Source organism: Rhinolophus ferrumequinum, chromosome 19 (assembly GCF_004115265.2).
Source record: "Rhinolophus ferrumequinum isolate MPI-CBG mRhiFer1 chromosome 19, mRhiFer1_v1.p, whole genome shotgun sequence".
In the NCBI taxonomy this organism is placed as follows: domain Eukaryota; kingdom Metazoa; phylum Chordata; class Mammalia; order Chiroptera; family Rhinolophidae; genus Rhinolophus; species Rhinolophus ferrumequinum.
This window is the reverse complement of record NC_046302.1, coordinates 40,387,746-40,407,537: the sequence shown is the minus strand read 5'-3', so window position 1 is coordinate 40,407,537 and position 19,792 is coordinate 40,387,746. Positions and strand designations below refer to the sequence as shown.

At 34.9% G+C, this 19,792-nt stretch overlaps 1 protein-coding gene across 3 annotated transcripts in view; it reads left to right on the top strand.

The window, feature by feature from the left end:
- The window catches only part of DYM (dymeclin), a 271,365-nt gene that overhangs the window by 94,791 nt on the left and 156,782 nt on the right, over positions 1-19,792 (top strand). For all 3 annotated transcript variants that reach the window (XM_033087487.1, XM_033087488.1, XM_033087489.1), the window contains exons 9-11: positions 11,913-12,095; positions 15,316-15,494; positions 17,325-17,450. In XM_033087487.1, coding sequence (XP_032943378.1) covers positions 11,913-12,095; positions 15,316-15,494; positions 17,325-17,450 — 488 coding nt within the window. The remainder of the gene's footprint in view (positions 1-11,912; positions 12,096-15,315; positions 15,495-17,324; positions 17,451-19,792) is intronic.

The following is a 19,792-nucleotide window of genomic DNA, read 5'->3' as shown; positions in this document are numbered from 1 at the left end:
TTCACAAGTGGAACGTGAATGCTAATATAGGCAGTTAGTCTAAGATTTTGCTATGTAGAAACTTATTTGTAGATTCCAAATGGATTGCTTTTCATCCCTGGTATTGTTAAGGGTAATAAGTTTATTCTTCAATAAGTTTGGGTGGAACAGTGAAAACTCTAGACATAGTAAAGCCCTGTAATTTTCATAGGGGTGACATACTACATGGTTGGATTTCCTCAGCTGAAGGAGTGAATGGTTGTATCTGGTTAAAGCTTGTTGAAAGATACTTATGTTTCTCTTCCATCATTAATACACATATCTAAACTTTGTTTTTTCACCTCAACCCAGCAGATGGAAGGATGGCATGGTGCTGAGGAATTAGAGACCATGTATGGGGAAATGTGGGGACAGGGCTTGTTTGGTTCGAAGACAGGGAGTCCTGTGGGGGTACATACACTTAGAGCTGTGATGTGAGGACTTATCTTCAAGTGGGGCCGGATGTCTCCAATGTAACCACATCCATGCAGCCACCATGATTTTGTCTTATGTGAGTGCAGCTTGAATTCCAATAGACTTACTTCACTTTTCCAACATTTTAAGCGTATTTGTTCAGTCATTAACACTAAGTGGTAAAGTCCTTAAAAGTTGTGAGATTGAAGTGCTAGTTATGTATGTTTTTTAATACATATAACTATTGAAGCTTTTAAAAAGTGCAGTGCATCACCATTCCTCACATCGTCAGGGAGCAGTGCATCATTTGGGGAAACACTAGAAGCTGACATTGGGGCAGATGGAATGAAGTTACCTGGAACCAGATATGGATGGGCCTGTTCAGAGGAAGGGCTGTCTGTCCTCTGAGCTCCCAATGCCCCTTTCTTATTTTATGGATCACAGTTAATTTGCCTAATGTTTTTTGCATGTGCGTATGAGATAGGATTATCTCTGAAGAAGCTAGGTTTCTTACTCATTTTGTTTTCCTTTCTGCTTTACACTTTAATATAGTTCCTGGCTCATCTTAGGTTCTCATAAATGTTTATTTTAGGGATGTGTGAGTCTAGAGTTTTACTGAGACAGATGAATTTTATTGTTTTCTTTTTGAAAACAGGTATCATCTTCATAAATACCTAATTATTTCAGTAGATTTAAAAGAAGTTTTCTCTAACAGTTGTTTTCTTTTCTTAAAGAAATAAAAATTTTAAAAAGTTCCATATGACTTATATTATGCCAGATTATAAATCAGAGATTCTGACAGATTTCAAACTACAAAGGTGGATAAAATGTCTTACTGTGCAATTAATTTTTAAAACATTTTTCTCTGTTCTTTTATGGTGTATTTTTCTTTCTTTTTTTTTTTTTTTTTTGAGATGGTCAAAGCATTCCTTTTGGGACACAGGATGGGGCAATAATCATGTTGTTCTATGTTAGTAAAATTGAATTTGACTAAAAACTTTCAGGAACTAGCAGTCACCAGATATTCTAAGAGTGCTTTAAATGTAAACACATGTAAAACAGTGAAACTATTAGTGACTGTTTCCGCCTTTCCTAGCACTGTAGTGTAATTGGACATAGTTCAAGATTGTGTACGTTGCTGTTTTACAGTTATTTTTAAATAACAAAAGTAATTACTAGAGATCATGTTTTCTTAACACATAAGTTGATTACATAGAAAAAGAGGTACTTGAGGACTCTGCCCTTTAATAAAGATATAACATGAAATATGATTTTTCCCTCATCAAACCAACATTTTAATATATTTCTTTTAAGAAATATTGTCCTAAGGATATCCTGTGAACTTTTTTCAATTTATGTTTTCTTTTGTACTACATGCTCATTTTAGTAATCAAAGCGTTCTATAATGAGCAAAACAAATCACTTTTAGTTCCGGTAATCAAAGATAACTACTTTGAGCATTATGGTACATACCTGTCATCATCATCTAAATTAAAGGGATGCATACTGGTTTTTCTTTTTTTTAATGGTAAACATTTTTATTTCAGTGTAACATACAAAAGAGTGCACAATTAGTATATAGCTCAATTTATTGTCATCGAGTGAATGAACGAACACATGTACTTACCAATCAGGTCAGGTAATTCCAGTACCCCCGAAACCTTTCTCACGCATTCTCCCATTCCCTCTTCTAATCACTGTCCCCTACCAGTGGCAGAGGAAACCACTATCCCAACTTCTAGCACTGCAGATTAGCTTTGAACTTTATATAAATGGAATCATATGCTATGTGTTCTTTTGTGTCTTCCTTCTCTTGCTTATTTGTGAAATTCAGCCAAGTTTTTGCACGAAGCATAGTTCATTTTTATTATTATATATTATTCTATTTTAAGACTACCCCACATTTTATTTATCCTTTATATTGTAATGTGTATTCGATTTATTTCCAACTTTCGGCTTTTAAAATAATGCTGCTATGTACATTCTTTTACATGTCTATACACATGTGTAAGCATATGGTTGGGTATAAGATTTAGTGGATTTGCTCGATTTTAGTTGTGCATTATTCAATTGTAGTAGTTATAATTAAACTATTTTCCAAAGTATTTGCCCCAATTTACACTCTCACTAGAGCATATGAGAGTTCCAGTTGCTCCACATCCATGCCAATACTGTTTTGGAGAGGGAAAGGATAGAGTTGAGATTATTGAGATATAATTTGTATATAGTAAATTTCCCTGTTGTATACACATTTCTATTAGTTTTAACAAGTACATACTGTCATATAATAACCACCATAATGAAGATACTGAACATTTCCATCACCCCAGAAGACCCCTTGTGTCTCTTTGTAATCAAACCCTGACAGCCCGCCCCTCCAATATAGTTTATACAGTGCAGATATCTACCACTTAACATCGGTAATCCATTCGTGAAAATGAGACATTCTGCTAAAAAGGCTAATCTGGAACCTATTTACCATTGTTTTAAGTTTTAACAATTACAATATATACAATAACCCAAAATCTTCAGGTAGTTTCCTAAAGTACACTAAAGGCCTACATTTAAGTAACAAAATAGTGTGTTTTATATAAAACGCTTAAATGGTGGTTTCTTGATCAAGTAATGATTGTGAACAAACAATTGCTTTGTAAATAGTAGCATATTCTTTTCTGTTCTAGTCAGTTTTTTCCTCACCTATTTTGCACCCTTTGCCAGAATTTTCTTTAACGCCTTTTCAGCTTTTGCCTCCAGTGTATAACATTTAACAAAACAAAGGCTCAGTGTAAAGATCTGTGGAAACCTGTTTAGTCTGCGTGCCCATTGCCGGAGATGGCTCACACTGCCACTTATGCTGTGATGCCCTCTTCGTACCAAGAACATCTGAGACATACGGCTCCTTTTTTTCACTCAGTTCAGTTCTCAAAATGTCAACAATTCTGCCATACCAGTTATATTTGTAATGAAACTTGATCCCCTCACACATTGTTTTATTTAAAATATTTTGAGTTTGGGAGATATACGTATAAAAGATTATTTTATAAAAATCAGTTTAAAAGCATTAAACTGAGTGATATATTCTAGGAAGTTTGGATATTAAAAACTAGGTGACATTCTGAGAAAATGTTAACCTTGTTGATGTTCTGGGTGATATGCCTGGATCTCTAACCATGGGCTTAGTTTTTAATTGTGTTGAATACATCACAATTAAGCAGTTCTTTCTTACTGGCATTTAATTGTATACATTTTTGCTGAGTCGTAAGATGAGCAGCCTTTTAATTTGATCTTTATATTCATTCTGTAGAATAACTTGTACAACTGGACTTGCTGGGCCAAGAAATCTGCCTATTTTTAATACTTGTGACGCACATTGCCAGATTCTCCTTTATAAAGACTGTGCCCATTTACAGTCCTACCATGGTGTCTGAAGGTACCCATCTCCTTGTACCCTCATCAGCATTAAAGTATTATAATTTTAAATAATAGGATTAAAGCCAATTTTTGACACCTAAATTTAGAACTTTAAAAATAATATGCATTTCCTTTAAATAGCAAATGTAAAACTCTATATTTATAGACTTTTAAAATATCAAATATGAAATCTGTGTTATTACATACTTTGGAAAGTGAAGTAAAAAAAATAAAGTGAAGTAAGTAAATAAAGGAACAAATTAATTTTGTAAGTTGGAGCCTTCCAAAGAATATAAAACATGAAAAAGATATATAGCTCTTTTCCATCAAGAAGTCCACAGGAAGACTTGTGCGTATGTAGGTAGCATACTTTAGTCAAAGTTAGACAGTGGTAGGTGCAGTAATAGAGATGTAAGCAAAGTTCTGTGAGAGCAGAGAAGAGAGAATAGTTATTTTTTGCTTCAGGTATTAGAATAAACCGATGTGATTTGGACCTTGAAGGATTTTCCAAGCAAACAAGAAAGTAAAAGAGAAATGGAAGAAATTTTTAGAAAGGAAGGAAGTGCAATTGCATGTTTGGTTGACTTTGTAAACTTGTAAAAAAAGTCCAGAAACCAATGGTCAGTTCTATTCATTGATTTCTAAACTTTTTTTCTTCAAGGATCATCATGACATTTAGGTAACATTCTTTTTCTCTCCCACAAACTTATTGCAATTTATTTATTTTTTCTCTCTGTTTCATGGCCTCTGTTTTGCCTTAGACTGTAAACTCCATGGATACACCATCACTTTCTATGGGTTTATCAGTGACTAATCCAGTTTCTTGCATTTTGCCCAGTTTGTAGCAGGCCTTATTAAATGATGAATTGAATGAGTAAAATGCACAGGTAGTCAGTATATATTTGGTCACAGCAATTTTTCTGTGCAGCTGGAATATACGTTAGCTGAGACCCTTTGAAAGAAATCAACTTCAAAGAAGCTATACTCATTAGACTATTATTTTCCCCATGCAGATGTTCCTAACTGATGATGGAATCATTCTGTATTTTGACTGTATCAATGTCAGTATCCTGGTTGTGATATTGTATTGTGGTTTTGTAAGATATTACCTTTAAAGGAAACTGGATAAAGGGTACATGGGATCTCTCTCTAATTTTTACAAGAGCATATTTATGTTAACACGTTCTTAGAAATTATGATGGGCAAATAATTTTTTTAACTTCTTATTTGTTACAAAAGTCTCTAACCAAGTGATGTTCTGAAACTTTAAATACACAATTGTATTATTTAGGATATTAGTTTGGCTTTTCATAGAGATCTGATACCAGTGGCTTAAACAAGTGGCTTAAAGAAGGTTTCCATCTCTCTCGAGTAACTGTAAATTGGTCCAGGCAGGTTTGTTTCTTGAGGTCACCCAGGGGCCAGAGTTCCTCCTATCTTGTTTTGCCAGTCTCCTGGGTAGTGATCCTTACGTACAAAGTCAAATGTCTCCCTGCCACGTTGCTGGGGTTCTAGCCCATGCAAGGGTGAGGATATGAAGAGAAAACAGCTTCCTTTTAAGGATATAACTGAAAACTTGCATATACACTCTCAGTGATATCCCATTTGCTAGATTTTAGTCACGTGGCTGTAGCCTGCTGTGAGGAAGATTGGGAAATGCTGCCCGGTCCAGCTTTAAATCCCTGGACATTTTATTTAAAAGGGAAGAAAAGGAACAAGGTGTTGGAGTCAGGTAGCTAGCGGACTCTGCCACAAAATTTACCCTGGAATGCATGTTCAATACCTTTATTGGTGACCCTGTCTTCCCTTATTACTTCACTACACTTGTATAGGAAAAGCGTGGGTACTTTAAATAATATTTGTGTTGGATCGTTATGGCAATTAAAATTGGTTTGTAGTTGTTTGAATGCTCATCTCCCCTGTCTGCTATTAACTTCCTCAAAAGCAAGGTATGATTTTTTTCTACTTTGTATTTTTGGTACCTGGCATAGGGCCTAACCCTAATAGGCACTCATTACATATTTATTGACTGATTCTCCTTTTATCTGTGTTGATTGAAATGTCTGTAGTAGAATTTTCATCCGTGCTTCTAATAGCTGACCTGCCTTCTCCTTACTTCTTTCATATCTGGTTTGTGACAATATTATAGGTTCAAATACATGAATATGACCCTTTTAGCAGATTATTATAACTGTGGATGAGTGTTGTATAGTACTTTTTTGTATAGTTCTGATTGAATAATTAGTGTTTTGTAACATATTTGTTAGACATAAGAATTCAATTATAGTTTGGCAAGTAGCACGTTTATTAATGTGAAAAAATAATTTTGTTGTCTTAATAAAATAATGTTTATTTTGGAGTTCAACATTTTTTAAAACGAGAGTTCTTTTTTTCCACCATGATGGTTATTTTTATTGATGTTTTAGTTTGTCACACTTTGTATCTTCCTCACATTTTTCTTGTTAAGGATGAATACTGTTGAGTCACTACTTTGAAACAAATTGAATCATCAACACCACATTTGTTGTTTTAGTTAATTTCAGTACTTTTTAGTTAGATGAATTTTATTTTAAGAGTTTATTTGGAGGACCTGAGGGATACAATTAAAAAACTTTGGAAACGATCCTTAATTTGGTTTTTAGAACAGAAGGAAATATACTGTAACTTTCCCTTATTTTTCTGGAAGAGAGAAGGTTTTTTTGCCAACAGGAAAATGCAATTCCACTAAGATTCTTGGGTCATAGATCATAGGCTTGGATCAGCAAAAAGAAATGAACTTTTGGAAGAATTCTGGTCCAGTATCATGGGCCAGTTTAAACTACAATGTAGGCAATGGCAGGCTGCCTCCTGTCTCCCTATAAGGAAAGGCATTATAGCAGTCATATTTACCAGAGAAAGGAAGGAGGGCTGTGTTTGTGGGTGGGGTAGGGTGATAGCTTCTCGATAAAATGTTGATTTATCTGACATTGTAAGCAGCTTCTCAGCCCTCTTGGAAAAACTTGAAGGGGAAAAAAAAGGAGAGTGAAGTATGCGAAAAGGGAATCAGAATTTTGTTTGTGAAATTTGTCCAGTGGTAGTCAACTCTTATTTCTCCTAGGAATGAACATGCACCGCTGTGAAGAGAAGCCAAAAAACTAAAAAACCCTCAAACACTTATATTTTACCTTGGAGAGCATTTTGTGATTATTTTTGTTGCAGATTGAACTTTCTAATTGTGTTTTTCTTTGCTTGCAATCCTGGAACATATAGTGGTGCATATACGGGTAGACAGTTATGGAGCATATTCTGAGTGGAAGGAAGTAACTGGAAATTTTTTTAAATGTTAGGATAAACAACGTATCAAACCAAAGGAAATAATACTTTGCTATTGGGTATACTTTCTTATATAATTTATTATTATTTTGTAATTTAAGGAGGGCACAGCTCACAATGGCCTATGCGGGGATCGAACTGGCAACCTTGGTGTCATTAACACCATGCTCTAACCAACTGAGCTAACCGGCCACCCTTCTTATATAATTTTTGATTTCCTTATTAAATGCCTCAAGTTTCTCAACTATATTTTGAACATTGTTTTGAATAAATTTAAATTTGTGATGTGTAATGATCAGTTATCAGTTGATAGTGTTTATACAAATATCCAGATTTTTCTAATGAAAAGGATGGAGTACAGTACTTAACAGAAACTTTTCTGTCTTCCCTCAATCATCTTAAAATTCTTCCTACATTATTAATAATGGTTTAAAAAATCCTTGCTGTTGATTTGTCTAGCCGGGCCCCAAGTTTGCTTGTACCTACTCTGAAGGTTTATACCAGGTACGCCGGGCGCTTTGAGGTTCCCTGTGTTATCTTCTCAGGACCTCAGAAACTTGGGCGGGTAGGCTGTTTACCCCCTGCCCTTCCAAATAACAGCTTCTGAAGACTTAGTCGTGAAATCATTCTAGTGAGTCACAGAAAAAGTTTGAGATTTTCAGGACCACAATTATGTAAGAAAGGATATATTGATAGGATATCTATGAGGTAGTTTCATACCATGTGTTCTATAAAAACTGCAAAATATTAGAAATGCACAAATGTTCATACTGAGTTTGCAATATAAAGAAGAAATAAAAATTATCTGCCTGCGTTGGAAAAATCAAATCTATCAGTTTTTTATTATTTTTTTTTATTGGGGAATATTGGAGAACACTGTGTTTCTCCAGAGCCCATCAGCTCCAAGTCGTTGTCCTTCAATCTAGTTGTGGAGGGCGCAGCTCACTGGCCCATGTGGGAATCAAACTAGCAACCATGCTGTTCAGAGCTCGCGCTCTAACCAATGGAGCCTTCTGGCCGCCCCAAATCTATCAATTTTGCTTAACTTGCTATCCATGTTAAATTTCTTTACAAAAGCATTCCTTAACAAAGTTGCTCTTATAAAAATGGCATCTGCCCATTGTAATAAGTAATATTAAAATATCATGCCCATTGCCACCATACTAGATCTGATCAGCATTAATATGTTGGTGACTACCCCTCCAAAAAATTGTCGCGAGGTGCTTTTTAAAAATAAAAACGATAAGGGTGTATCTCTAGCTCCAGTGTGTGTTCATCACATTTTCTAGGGTTGGTGACCAGGAATTTTTCTTTTTTCCCTTACTTCTTTCCTTATTGTTTCTGAATTGCTTAAGTCATGCTTGAACATATTTGTGTTATAAACGAATCAAACAAGTAAACACTGAACAAAATATGAAACACCTTCCAGTCACCTTCACTCTTCCTCTCTTCTTTATGATCAGAGGTAACCACTGTCAACAGTACACCCCGCCAGGCACCTGTAGGTGCATTTCCGTGCATAGATATATAGATTTACAGTTTTTTAAGAAAGGGGGCTTTTGTGTGTGTGTGTTGTAGGATTTGCCTTTCACTTAATGTTATGCTGATGAGCTTTTTCCATACTCTACGTAATCTATACTGATTGGGTCTCTATTGTTCAGTTGTTTTAATTTTGTTATTTTGCATTTATTTTTAAAGAAATACATGAAGCGAATATATTCTTATTGCAGAAAAGTTAACTATACAAATAAAGCAAGTCCTTGAATTCCATGCCAGAGGTAATTTCTGTTACCAGTGTGAAGCACACTTTGTCCTTCCTGTTTATAAAACACACACACGTACGCAGATAGACATATATTTGGCGAGTGATTTTTAAATTATTAACCTCAATTTTTTAGCAACCTTTTTTTTTCTTTTTTAATATTTTATTGGGGAAGGGGAACAGGACTTTATTGGGGAACCGTGTGTACTTCCAGGATTTTTTCCAAGTCAAGTTGTTGTCCTTTCAACCATAGTTGTAAAGAGCGCAGTTCAGCTCCAGGTCTAGTTGCCCTTGTTAGTTGAAGGGGGCGCAGCCCACCATCCCTTGCAGGATTCGATCTGGCAACCTTGTGGTTGAGAGAGCCCACTGGCCCACGTGGGAATTGAACCAGCAACCTTTGGCGTTAGGAGCACGGAGCTCCAACCGCCTGAGCCACCGGGCCGGCCCTCCGCAACTTTTTTTTTTTTTTTTTTTTTTAACGTAACAGCATACCATAGAGATATTTCCTTGTGAATCCATAGATATCTACCTCTGTTTATTGTATTCCATAGTATGAATTAACCAGTTCATTAACCGTTCACTCTTGGGGAACATCTACATTGTTTTTATTATCTGAGAATTACAAGCAAATTACAGAAGTATTCCTGTTCATGAATCTTTGTGTACCTGTTCAAATGGTCTCTAGCACAAGAAAAAAAATTGGTGGATTGACAGGGATGTACACTTTTAATTTAATGAGACCTGGCAAACGTCTTCCAGAATTTCTGTACCATTTCGATCCCTCACTGTTGGTAATTTTCTGAATCTTTAACCATACTGGGTGTTATAAATCTTTTAAAAACTTATTTTCTCATGGATCATGTCATTGTATAAATTAATTAATTTTCTCTTTTAATTGCTTTGGAACTTTTATTGCCTATTTTTATTTTGAACTGTTAGCTTTCTTTCTCCTACTGATTTCAGGAGGTCTTTTTAAAAAATAAATATTCTTTTCTGTTTTATATGTTGCATATGTTTTCTCCATCTCTGTTATTTGTCTTGTTTGTGATCAAGTGAATTACATAAATATTTACTTTTTAAGTAGTCAAATTACTATTTTTTATATCTTCTTGAATTTTGAGAAAAAGGCTTTCTCAAGTCAAGGTTTATACATATACTTCGATAATTCAGTACTGGGGAAATGATTAAATTCTATTGTCCCAAAGACATTTATAGAATTTTATCTTAGTGATTTGGAATACTGCCTGTCTCAGAAGGTTAATTCTCAAACACGTGTTTTTGACCGCGTATCTGTTCTATTGAGCTATTTTAAATGAACGGAGCTTTATAAACACTTTGCTATTTAACTAGGAGCAGTCCTCTCCAGATTAGTCCTTCTCAAAACTTTTTCTTCCGTATTTTCACATCCAGCAGTGTTTTACTGACACTGTATTACGAAGTATTACATAAATTCCTCTATTTTGATAGTGATTATACTGAATTTTAGATTAATTTAGGGTCAGTTTTGTAGTAGTCAGTCTTTTTGTCCAGAAATATGTTGCACCTCTATATTAATTCAGATCTCCTATGACCTTGTCTGCCTAAAAGTCTTACATATTTCTTTTGTGTTTATTCTTAAATATTTTACTGTATTTGTTGCTATTGTGATTGGACTTTTTAGTTATTTATTGCTCATATATAGGCAGGCTTTTGTTTTTATATGTTGATTTTTAATACACTTTAATGCCACATATCTAAAATATTATAATTTCAACATGTAATCAATATTAACACTTAGTGACAGATTTGTACTTTTTTCGTATTCGATCTTTGGGATTGTGTTACTTTATACTTATGGCACAATACGATTTGGACTACATATCTCCATTTCCAGTGTCCAAAAACCGGAGTAGCTACTCGATTGGATAGTGCACAAACAGATTGCTTGCAAATATTGAAATGATTTCCTTATTCATTTTATTGGTTCTTTTTTCTTGCCTTAATGCCTTTTGCTTGGAGCACCAGCAATACAATGCTGATGTAGGTAATCTTAATGGAAATTCTCCCAATGTTTGACTACTGTGGATTTCTGATTAGACAGACTTTAGAAACCAAGAGGTTTGTTTCCGTTTCTAGTTTGTAAGAATTCTTTTTCTTTAAATTAAGATAGGTTTTATATTTAATCGAAAACAATTGGCATCTATTGAGATAGCCGTATTTTCTTTTCCTCCATCCTTTTTAAATGAAGATAAATAAATTAATAAATTATTTAATGGTGAACCATTCTTGCATTTCAGAGGCAAACCCTTCTTGATCATGATGCATTTATTCTTTTAAAATTTTCTCTTGGGTCTCATCTTCTTTTCCCTGATTTGACCATCTAAAAATCTCTATTCATTTCTCTGTTTTGTTTTAAATGCAGTCTTTATGCAGTTTCTATATCAAGGAGGTTTTTCTGGCCTTGTCAGTTGAGTTTGGTAGATATGATTCATGTCTGTACTTTGGAACTGCTTATATAATATGAGAATTATCCATACTTTGAAGGTTTGGTAGACTTACTCGTAAAAAAAATCTGGAGTTGGTTTGTTTTTAGAGTTAGCTCTTTGACTCTGTGTTGTACTCTTCTAAGATTATTTGTCCATTCATACTTTTTTGTCTTTTAGGCCAATTTGGTATTTTTTATTTTCCTAGATATTTTAACATTTTGCTTTGATTTTCAAATTCTTATGAATATGTATATGTTTGAGATATAAAGAAAATATAGAAAGATATATTAGAAGCTTAATAGTGGTTATCTATAGAAAGTGGGAATGGAATTATGGGAATAGGGAATAATATCGTCTTTTAAAATTTTATATCCTTGGGTAATATGACAATTTCCAAATAATAGACTTGTTTTACTTTCCTAATCAAAAAAGAGAGTGTTATTTCAAACTTTTAAATATGAAAAAGTGTAGAATATTATATGTCATTTTACTAGTCCCAACACAACTTAACTGTATGTTTTCTTCTCAAGCTGGACTCTGGACTGTCTTCACACTGGGCGGTGTGGGCAGCAAAGCGGCTGCCGCTCCAGCACTTGCTTCCCCTCTGGCCAACCAAAGTCTCCTGCTTCTGCTGGTGCTTGCCAACCTGACAGATGCTGCAGACGCACCAAACCCCTACCGACAGGCCATTATGTCCTTTAAGAATACACAAGGTTAGTGGTGTTTTTTTCTCTGAATGTTCTTTCTAATGAGGAAAGAGGGCATTGTTTATCCCATACTGTTTATTGTCTTCTAGTTGTGGAGATGACTCAATTTGTATATTTTCATATTGGTTACAGATGAGAATAACTTAGGTTTTTCTGTCTATATTCTTAGGAAGGTCAAATAAATCTTAGATGACAGCTATGGTTCCTTATATCCATTTAAATTTACATTTATTTCAGAGATAACCAAGCCAGCATGTGTTTAATTTGATCCTCCTGTCCTACCTGTTAGGGATAAAAATTAACCTGGAAAACGCCAAATGATAGGTTGTTTGAAATTTTTCATTTAAAGTCTATATTCCAGTTGGAGTTTTATTAAACTAAAAATTAGAACAGAATTCAGCAAACATTTTCTTCAAAGGGGCAGGTGGCTTGGCGGGGCCATGTGGTCTCTGTCACCACCTTTTAACTCTGCTGTTGTAGCACAAAAGCAGGCGTAGATAATACATAAGTGAGTGAGCCTGGATGGTTCCGGTAAAACTTTATTTCCAGAACAGGCAGTGGGGCTGCCTCTGGGCCATAACTTGTCAGACCCTGAAGTAGAACATGAGCAGATAGTTCCATGTTGCAACAGTAATCTTTTATTTAGAAATTATACTCTAGGGGCGGCGGGATGGCTCAGTTGGTTAGAGCGTGAGCTCTTAATAGCAAGGTTGCTGGTTCGATTCCCACATGGGCCAGTGAGAAGCAACGGCTTGAGCTTGGAGCTGGGCCACTGGTGGACAGCCATTTGGCTCCATGGTTAGGTGCTCATAATACCAAGGTCGCCAGTTCAAGTCCCATATGCGCCAGTGAGCTGCACCCTCCACAACTAGATTGAAAGCAATGACTTTGACATCCTGAAAAAACACACAGTTTCCCAATATTCCCTAATTTAAAAAAAAATAGTAATACTCTAAAGCAAGAATAATATGGTAGCTAGATTGTCAAGACATATCCAATACTAATATAATTAAGATGAGTAAGAAGAGCTGTTCTAATATATGTTCCTTACAGATAGTGGATGAGTGTTCCAGTTAATTGTGGCTTTGTCAATTCTGGTATTATTATTTGCAAGGGAATAGGGAGTCTAATAATTTGATGGCTAAAAAATGAAAACTAATGTATCTAATAGTATTTTTCTATTCCCATTACTATGCTCATTTTAGTGATAGTGTGGCTTAATGGTTAAGAAAGCACGTTTTGGAATCAAGCAGACCTGACTTCATGCCATACTTCTGTCACTTTAGTGCTGTGAGGCTTTTCATAACTTGCTTAATCTCAAGTAAAATGGAGATAATATCTCTAAAGAGTATTTGTATAAGTACCAAGCAAGGTAAGGTTTTTAGACGATTAGCTCAGCTTTTTGCAACATACATGGTATCTGCTATTGTTACTTTTGCTGTTCTAGCCAAATGTTACTATTTGTGGTTGAACCTCCCTGCAATAATCATCTTTTGGGAGACTGTGTGGTATAGCCATTCAGAACATTGGCTGTAGAGTTACGCTGAGCAGGGTTCATGTCCCAGTTTTTATTCTGTAAATACTAGTTTCTTTATTTCTGAAGCAGGGATTATAATCTCTACCTCACAAGGTTCTTACAAGAATTAAATGAGCATCCATCATCGTGTACCGACTCACTGAATTATTAGCTAGTAATGTATAGATGTTGTGAATACACAAACATCCAACACATTCCATTTGCAGTCAGGTATAATACAGGTTGGCGAACGTGTTACTTTGCTTCCATTGTAAAGAGGTAGTGTGCCACAATCTTCCTCCATCCAGTCTTCTGTAGTTTCTAATATTTGCATACTCATAGCATATGCAGCACTTCTGTTTGCCATCCCTTGCAAAAATATGAAGTCAGCCACACAAAACAATTATTTTGTAAGTGTCAAAGATACAGGGTTAGGGTTGAAAAAATAACCACTATTCTAAATGTGGCAGGAAAAGTTGAGGCCATTTTGTAGTAAAGTTGACGACATTTTTTTAGATCCACTCTTCTCATAGACATAAAGGTTAGAAAGAAAAATCTGAGAGGCATAGGCCTGTGCCATTAAAGATTGTGTTAGCACACATTTCTTTTCCATTAAGAGCACAGCATTTGGCAATGTTAAAGCAGTGTTTTTAAATTTTACTGTGTTTTGGGGTTTTTGGGGTTTTTTGCTAGTGGTTCTGTCTTTTAAAAAAATTCTTGGTGCTTACTTATCAAAACTCATTAAAATATCACCTGTTCGTGCTATTATGTTCCACTGATGAGGTTATAATTTTCTCTAGAGTCAGTTGACCCATCTTTACTTCCTTTTTGACTTTCCAACCTTGCTTGCTTCAGTTTCTAAGTAAATCCAGTAAACTGTAGAAAAGGGGCTATGTCAGTTTGGGATCTCAAGAATTTTCTAGCCGAATTGTATACTGTATCCTATCTATTTTCTTCATAGATGGATTAATGACATTGGTGAATACTTCATCTATGATTATTCATTCAGAAAAATTAACTTCATGATAGATTTTTCTTCTTAATCCTCTCTTATAAGAGAATTTTCTGTTTTACGTGGAAACTTTTATATTCTTTGTTTATCGATATTTTTATTTAGGACTTGGTGGTCATTTTATTTTGGTAACAAAACATCTCAAAGTCATGGTTAAATTGTTATATTAGAGGACCTTTTGTCTAGCCCCATAGCTCTGTTTATTTAAGCTCATGTTTTTATAGCTAATTTTATTCAGACATATTAATGTAAAAATCATAATGAAGTCAAACCACGTGACTTAATTTTTTAAAAAAATACTTAACAATTTTTTTATAAAAATTTACTCTGGTAAGTGTTACTTGCACACATATTTACAATCATTGGCAAGCTGTGGTTTAGATAGTATCGAGAAATAAATTGCTCCAGTTTTTTCCTCTTTTTTCTTGGTGAGAACATTTCAGTTCTACTCTCTTAGTAAATTTAAGTTGTGTAATACAGTGTTGATAACTATAGTCACCACGTTTTATATTAGTTCTTTTGTAAGTGAAACTTAACCTATAAATTGAAATTTTTGAATCTGAAATGTAGTGACTTATACAGAATTGATGGGAATTGAATTTTATAAGTTAGCAGGGCTTTTATTGTTGTTTATATAAAGCACTGTCCAGAAAATACTGATGTAATATTTTTAAATTTTTGTGTTTTCTGTAATCCAGATAACAGTCCTTTCCCCTCGTCAATTCCACATGCTTTCCAGATTAATTTTAATAGTTTGTACACGGCTCTGTGTGAACAGCAGACATCTGATCAAGCAACTCTCCTCTTGTATACATTGCTCCATCAAAACAGTAATATTAGAACATACATGCTGGCTCGCACAGATATGGAAAGTCTTGTAAGTATTGTGCTAAACATTTCATGCCTTTTCTGTACTTTATAATATTTGAAAGAATAATTATTTTCCCCAGAGGGTATACTTAAAGGTGATGATTGAGAGATTGATGGGGAGATGTCACCAGATGCAGGCAAAGGTAGGAGTTTTACAGTGTAGGAACCAGAGTACATAGAGATGGCGTCACAGAACGAGAGAACACAGCAGCATGACAAGCTTCCCTGTCCTTTAAGTTTTTAACAGCCACCCACTGCCCACGATACAGCCTAATCAAGTTCTCTAAGGTGTCCCCTCTACCATTCTCAAGAAGATATTTATAACCTCTTGGTTCCTTCCAGCTGCTAACTGCCTGCCTACCAGGTCCATGCAACTAGCCACAATTACAACACGTTCCTGATGAGAATGGCTAAAAGAATAGGTGTTTTTTCAGCTCAGTTTTTGAGGCGTCCCGTCCCTCTGACAGGCTTAGATTTTAGGTCTGCCTGAACTCAGTTCCTGGAGTGTTATATTTTAAGGTACCATTGCCTGACATCACTTAAATGTACACGATTCTTCACTATGTGACTGAAATGGGTTCCCAATTTTTGCTCATAGATTAAAAGCTCCTATGGCAACTTCATTACAACTAACGTGTAAACATCAGTGCTTTTATTATTATATTTGAAATGCATAATATATAGATAACTATGGGCTATTAATAAAATTGTAAATATCCCTGAAGTAGCCAGGTGCTTGCTGGCCGCAAAAGAAATCTCCCCCTGGCACCATTTTTTACAGGTTGATAGCAAGATTCACGAGGTATTTGGTAGCCATTTTTTCAGTGTTAAACATACTGTGTAAAATACTAAGTATTATAATACAGGATATGAGAATTCATTTGAAGAGCATATTCCATGTCAAATTGATAGAAAGGACCAAAACATGTGATGAAAGAATTTTGCTTCCTTACCAGCTATATTTGGAAAACATTGGCTTAAATAGCAAAATTGAGTGTAACAATGTACAGCTTATGTAAGTAAAAACTTGTAAAGAGAAGGCTTGTGTAATGATGGCTGAGTATAAGCACAGAGACAATTCTGAGCATGATGTGTCCTAAGGGAAATGATAGCAATAAGCAGGAAGCCTGTGACATCACCTGTTCCTTCCATGGTAAAATGCTGGTATCGAGATGATGCAGGAAGCAGTTGTCTGTATATGATGATATACACCAGTGAAAAGTTAAAAGTTTTTGTTTTTATGTGGGAGGGTGGATGGGGGGGGTCGTTTGTTTGTTTTTCAATTTTCTTGCATAGATTACTTTAATGTCTTAACTTATTTCTCTCTCTGACCTTTTGTCCTTCTTCTCTCTATAATAAATATTTGTTGAGGCTATGATTAGAAAATATGGGTAGGAAATTTGCTGTGCTGATCTGATGTTGTTGTTATTAACAGTTCTTTTATTCTATAATCTTTGCTATTAAGAAGGTAACATTTGACACATTACAGTGTTTCTAAGAATACTTGGTTGTGTGTAAATACGTGTCAGGCTGGAGGCAGACCTGCCTCTCTATTCAGTGTCAAGTGTTGACCAGGAGCCGAAATGGTCCCTGCAAAACCCAACCTTTGTGTAGCAGCAGACTTTCACAGAGGGTGATGATTTCCTCTACTGGTAACTTAGCTATACATATGGAAAACACTTTCAGTTCAAGGCTGGTTCGTGTGTTGTTTTTCTCTAAAGAGAAAAATGTAACTATGAAGTTAAAGCAAAAGGTAGATAATAAAAGTATAAAAGATTAAGACATTGGTCTTATAATAAAGTAATAGAAGTAGTAAATTAAAATTTATATTCCTTAGGTTTTACCCATTCTAGAGATTCTGTATCATGTTGAAGAAAGAAATTCACACCATGTGTATATGGCCCTTATAATATTGTTGATCCTTACGGAAGATGATGGCTTCAATAGATCCATTCACGAAGTGGTAAGTTCCTATTGCTTCGATTAGCGTTATACAGTTACAGAATAGACATGTCCCTCAGTAAGATTAGCATTTCTTCCTTCTTTTCCTTCTGGTAGTTGTTTGCACAAGAACTTAAATTCGAAATGGTGGCTTCAGATTTATGAAGTGGTGATTTTTTTCCTGAATGACTATTAACCACTATTAAGAACTCTCTCAGAATGGTTTCTTTAATATTTGAGGCACATGTTTTTGCTGCCACTGGGTTGGTTTTTCTTCTCCATTTCATTTCTGGTTTTTAGTTGAGGCAGAAATTGTCCAGCAGGTTTGCTCCTTGTATACAGAATGAGTAAAAGAATAGGGAACAAAGGGAAGAAGACAAATCAATTGTTTTATATTTAAAAAAAGAGTGTAACACTTTAAATTTTAGTTCTGTCGGTAAGTTCCATCACCAAACTGATTTTATCTTCCTGTTTGGTATTTTCTTTGTGTCCAAGTAATATATGTACATAGTTTAAAACTTAATGTATAAGTACTAGGTTGTTGGGGTTTTTTTTTTTACAATATTCTGTTAGTTTCAGGTGAACAGCATAGTGATTAGACGTTTATATACCTTACGAAGTGGTCACCACAATAAGTTTAGAACTCATCTGGCACCATACATAGTTATTATAATATTATTGACTATATTCCCTATGCTTTACTTTACATCCCCATGACCATTTTTTATAACTGGCAGTATATACAGAAGTACTAGGTTTTAATGAAAAATAGCAGACCTTGTGTCTCCTCTATTCCTAATTCCAGCTTTCAACTCTGTCGATGGTACAAATGCTTATATTGTTATTTCTTGATTTTTCAGATTTAGATATTCTAAATGGAAGATGGAAGATGAATCATTAGCTCTCCTTCCTGCATATCTTGTGTTCTCTCTGAATTCCCAGCCCCCTTTCCAGCACATAGACTCTTTCCACCTTCCACCTTTTTTATCGTTTTTGGTTAACTCAGCGTTTACGTTACTATGATTATGTTAGCTGCTATTCTATGGTCAGATGGAGGGCATGATAATTGCATTTCCTTCCTTGTGTTGTCATCTTTCCATAGCACATCTTTGCCATTTTTTATTCATGTACGAATCACTAATGCAACTCCCAATACTTCAGCAGAACCAAGAATCTCCTCTAAATCTATTAAAACAGATGGCAAATTTCTCGGTTCCACTTTCTTCTTTGACTCCTGTTTTAGTCCACATTGGAGGCTTTCGTCAAATATCTGGTGATCCTTGCTTATCTGTGCATATTTAGGAGGAAGGCACTAAAAAGTTGATTGAAAGTCTATGTGTGGGTAGAGCTTGTTTGCTATAACTTGCTTTATATCATCTTTCTCTGAGCGTCCTACTCTCTGTGGACCTTTTCTTTGGGCTGATGATTTTCTCAGAGTCCCCAGTCTCCTCTCTGTGAGGCCTAGTGGAAGATGGGGCTAGTGGTTTCACTCTTAATTGGGTACAAACATTTTCTCTCCTTCAGTAGGGCTTTCGTGTCATCTTACTTTTCTCTGATGCTCCATGACAACTTTGTTTTTACTCCTTATATAGCGTGATCATCACTTCCACTAAAATTTAAGGAATCTTGACACTGTAGAAAGAGGATAAAACATACCGATTTCTTGATATTTATATTTAGTAAAGTACCACCAAAGAGAAAATATTTGTACTGGTTTAGTCAGTTTTTAAAATAGCCCTTATCTCTCTTTTGATAAGGAGTAAAAAACCAATATGATTTTTTAAAAGTGTAAAATAGAACTTTCACAAATTTTGAAGATACAACTTATGAGTTTTTGCATATGTATCATTACCTGTGTCATTACCACCCAGATCAGGTTATGGAACATTTGTAGCCTAACAGAAGAGTCCTGATGCCCTCTCCTGGTCAGTACCCTACGTCAACCAGAGTGAACTACTACTCTTACTTTCCTCCCAATAGATTAGCTTTTGCCTCTCCTTGAATTACATTGTGTTCTCTTTTATATTGGCTTCTTTCAGTCAACATAGTATTGTTGAAATATACCCATGTTATTACATCATTAGTTCTTTATGTGTTATTCCATTGTTTATGTATATACAGGTAATACCATTTGTAAATAGTTCAGTATGTCACTAACAAGTATGAAATTTAAAATATACATAACCATAATACCATTATTAATCCAACAAAATCAACAGAAATTTTTTAATACCTACTAATACTCAATTCATTTTCTCCAGTTATCTTTAAAATGTCTTTTTTAACTTGGTTGGTTTCACTCAGTTTCCAAAGTTCACTTATTGCAGTTTGTTCTTAAGACTCCTTTTAATCTGTAACAGTTTC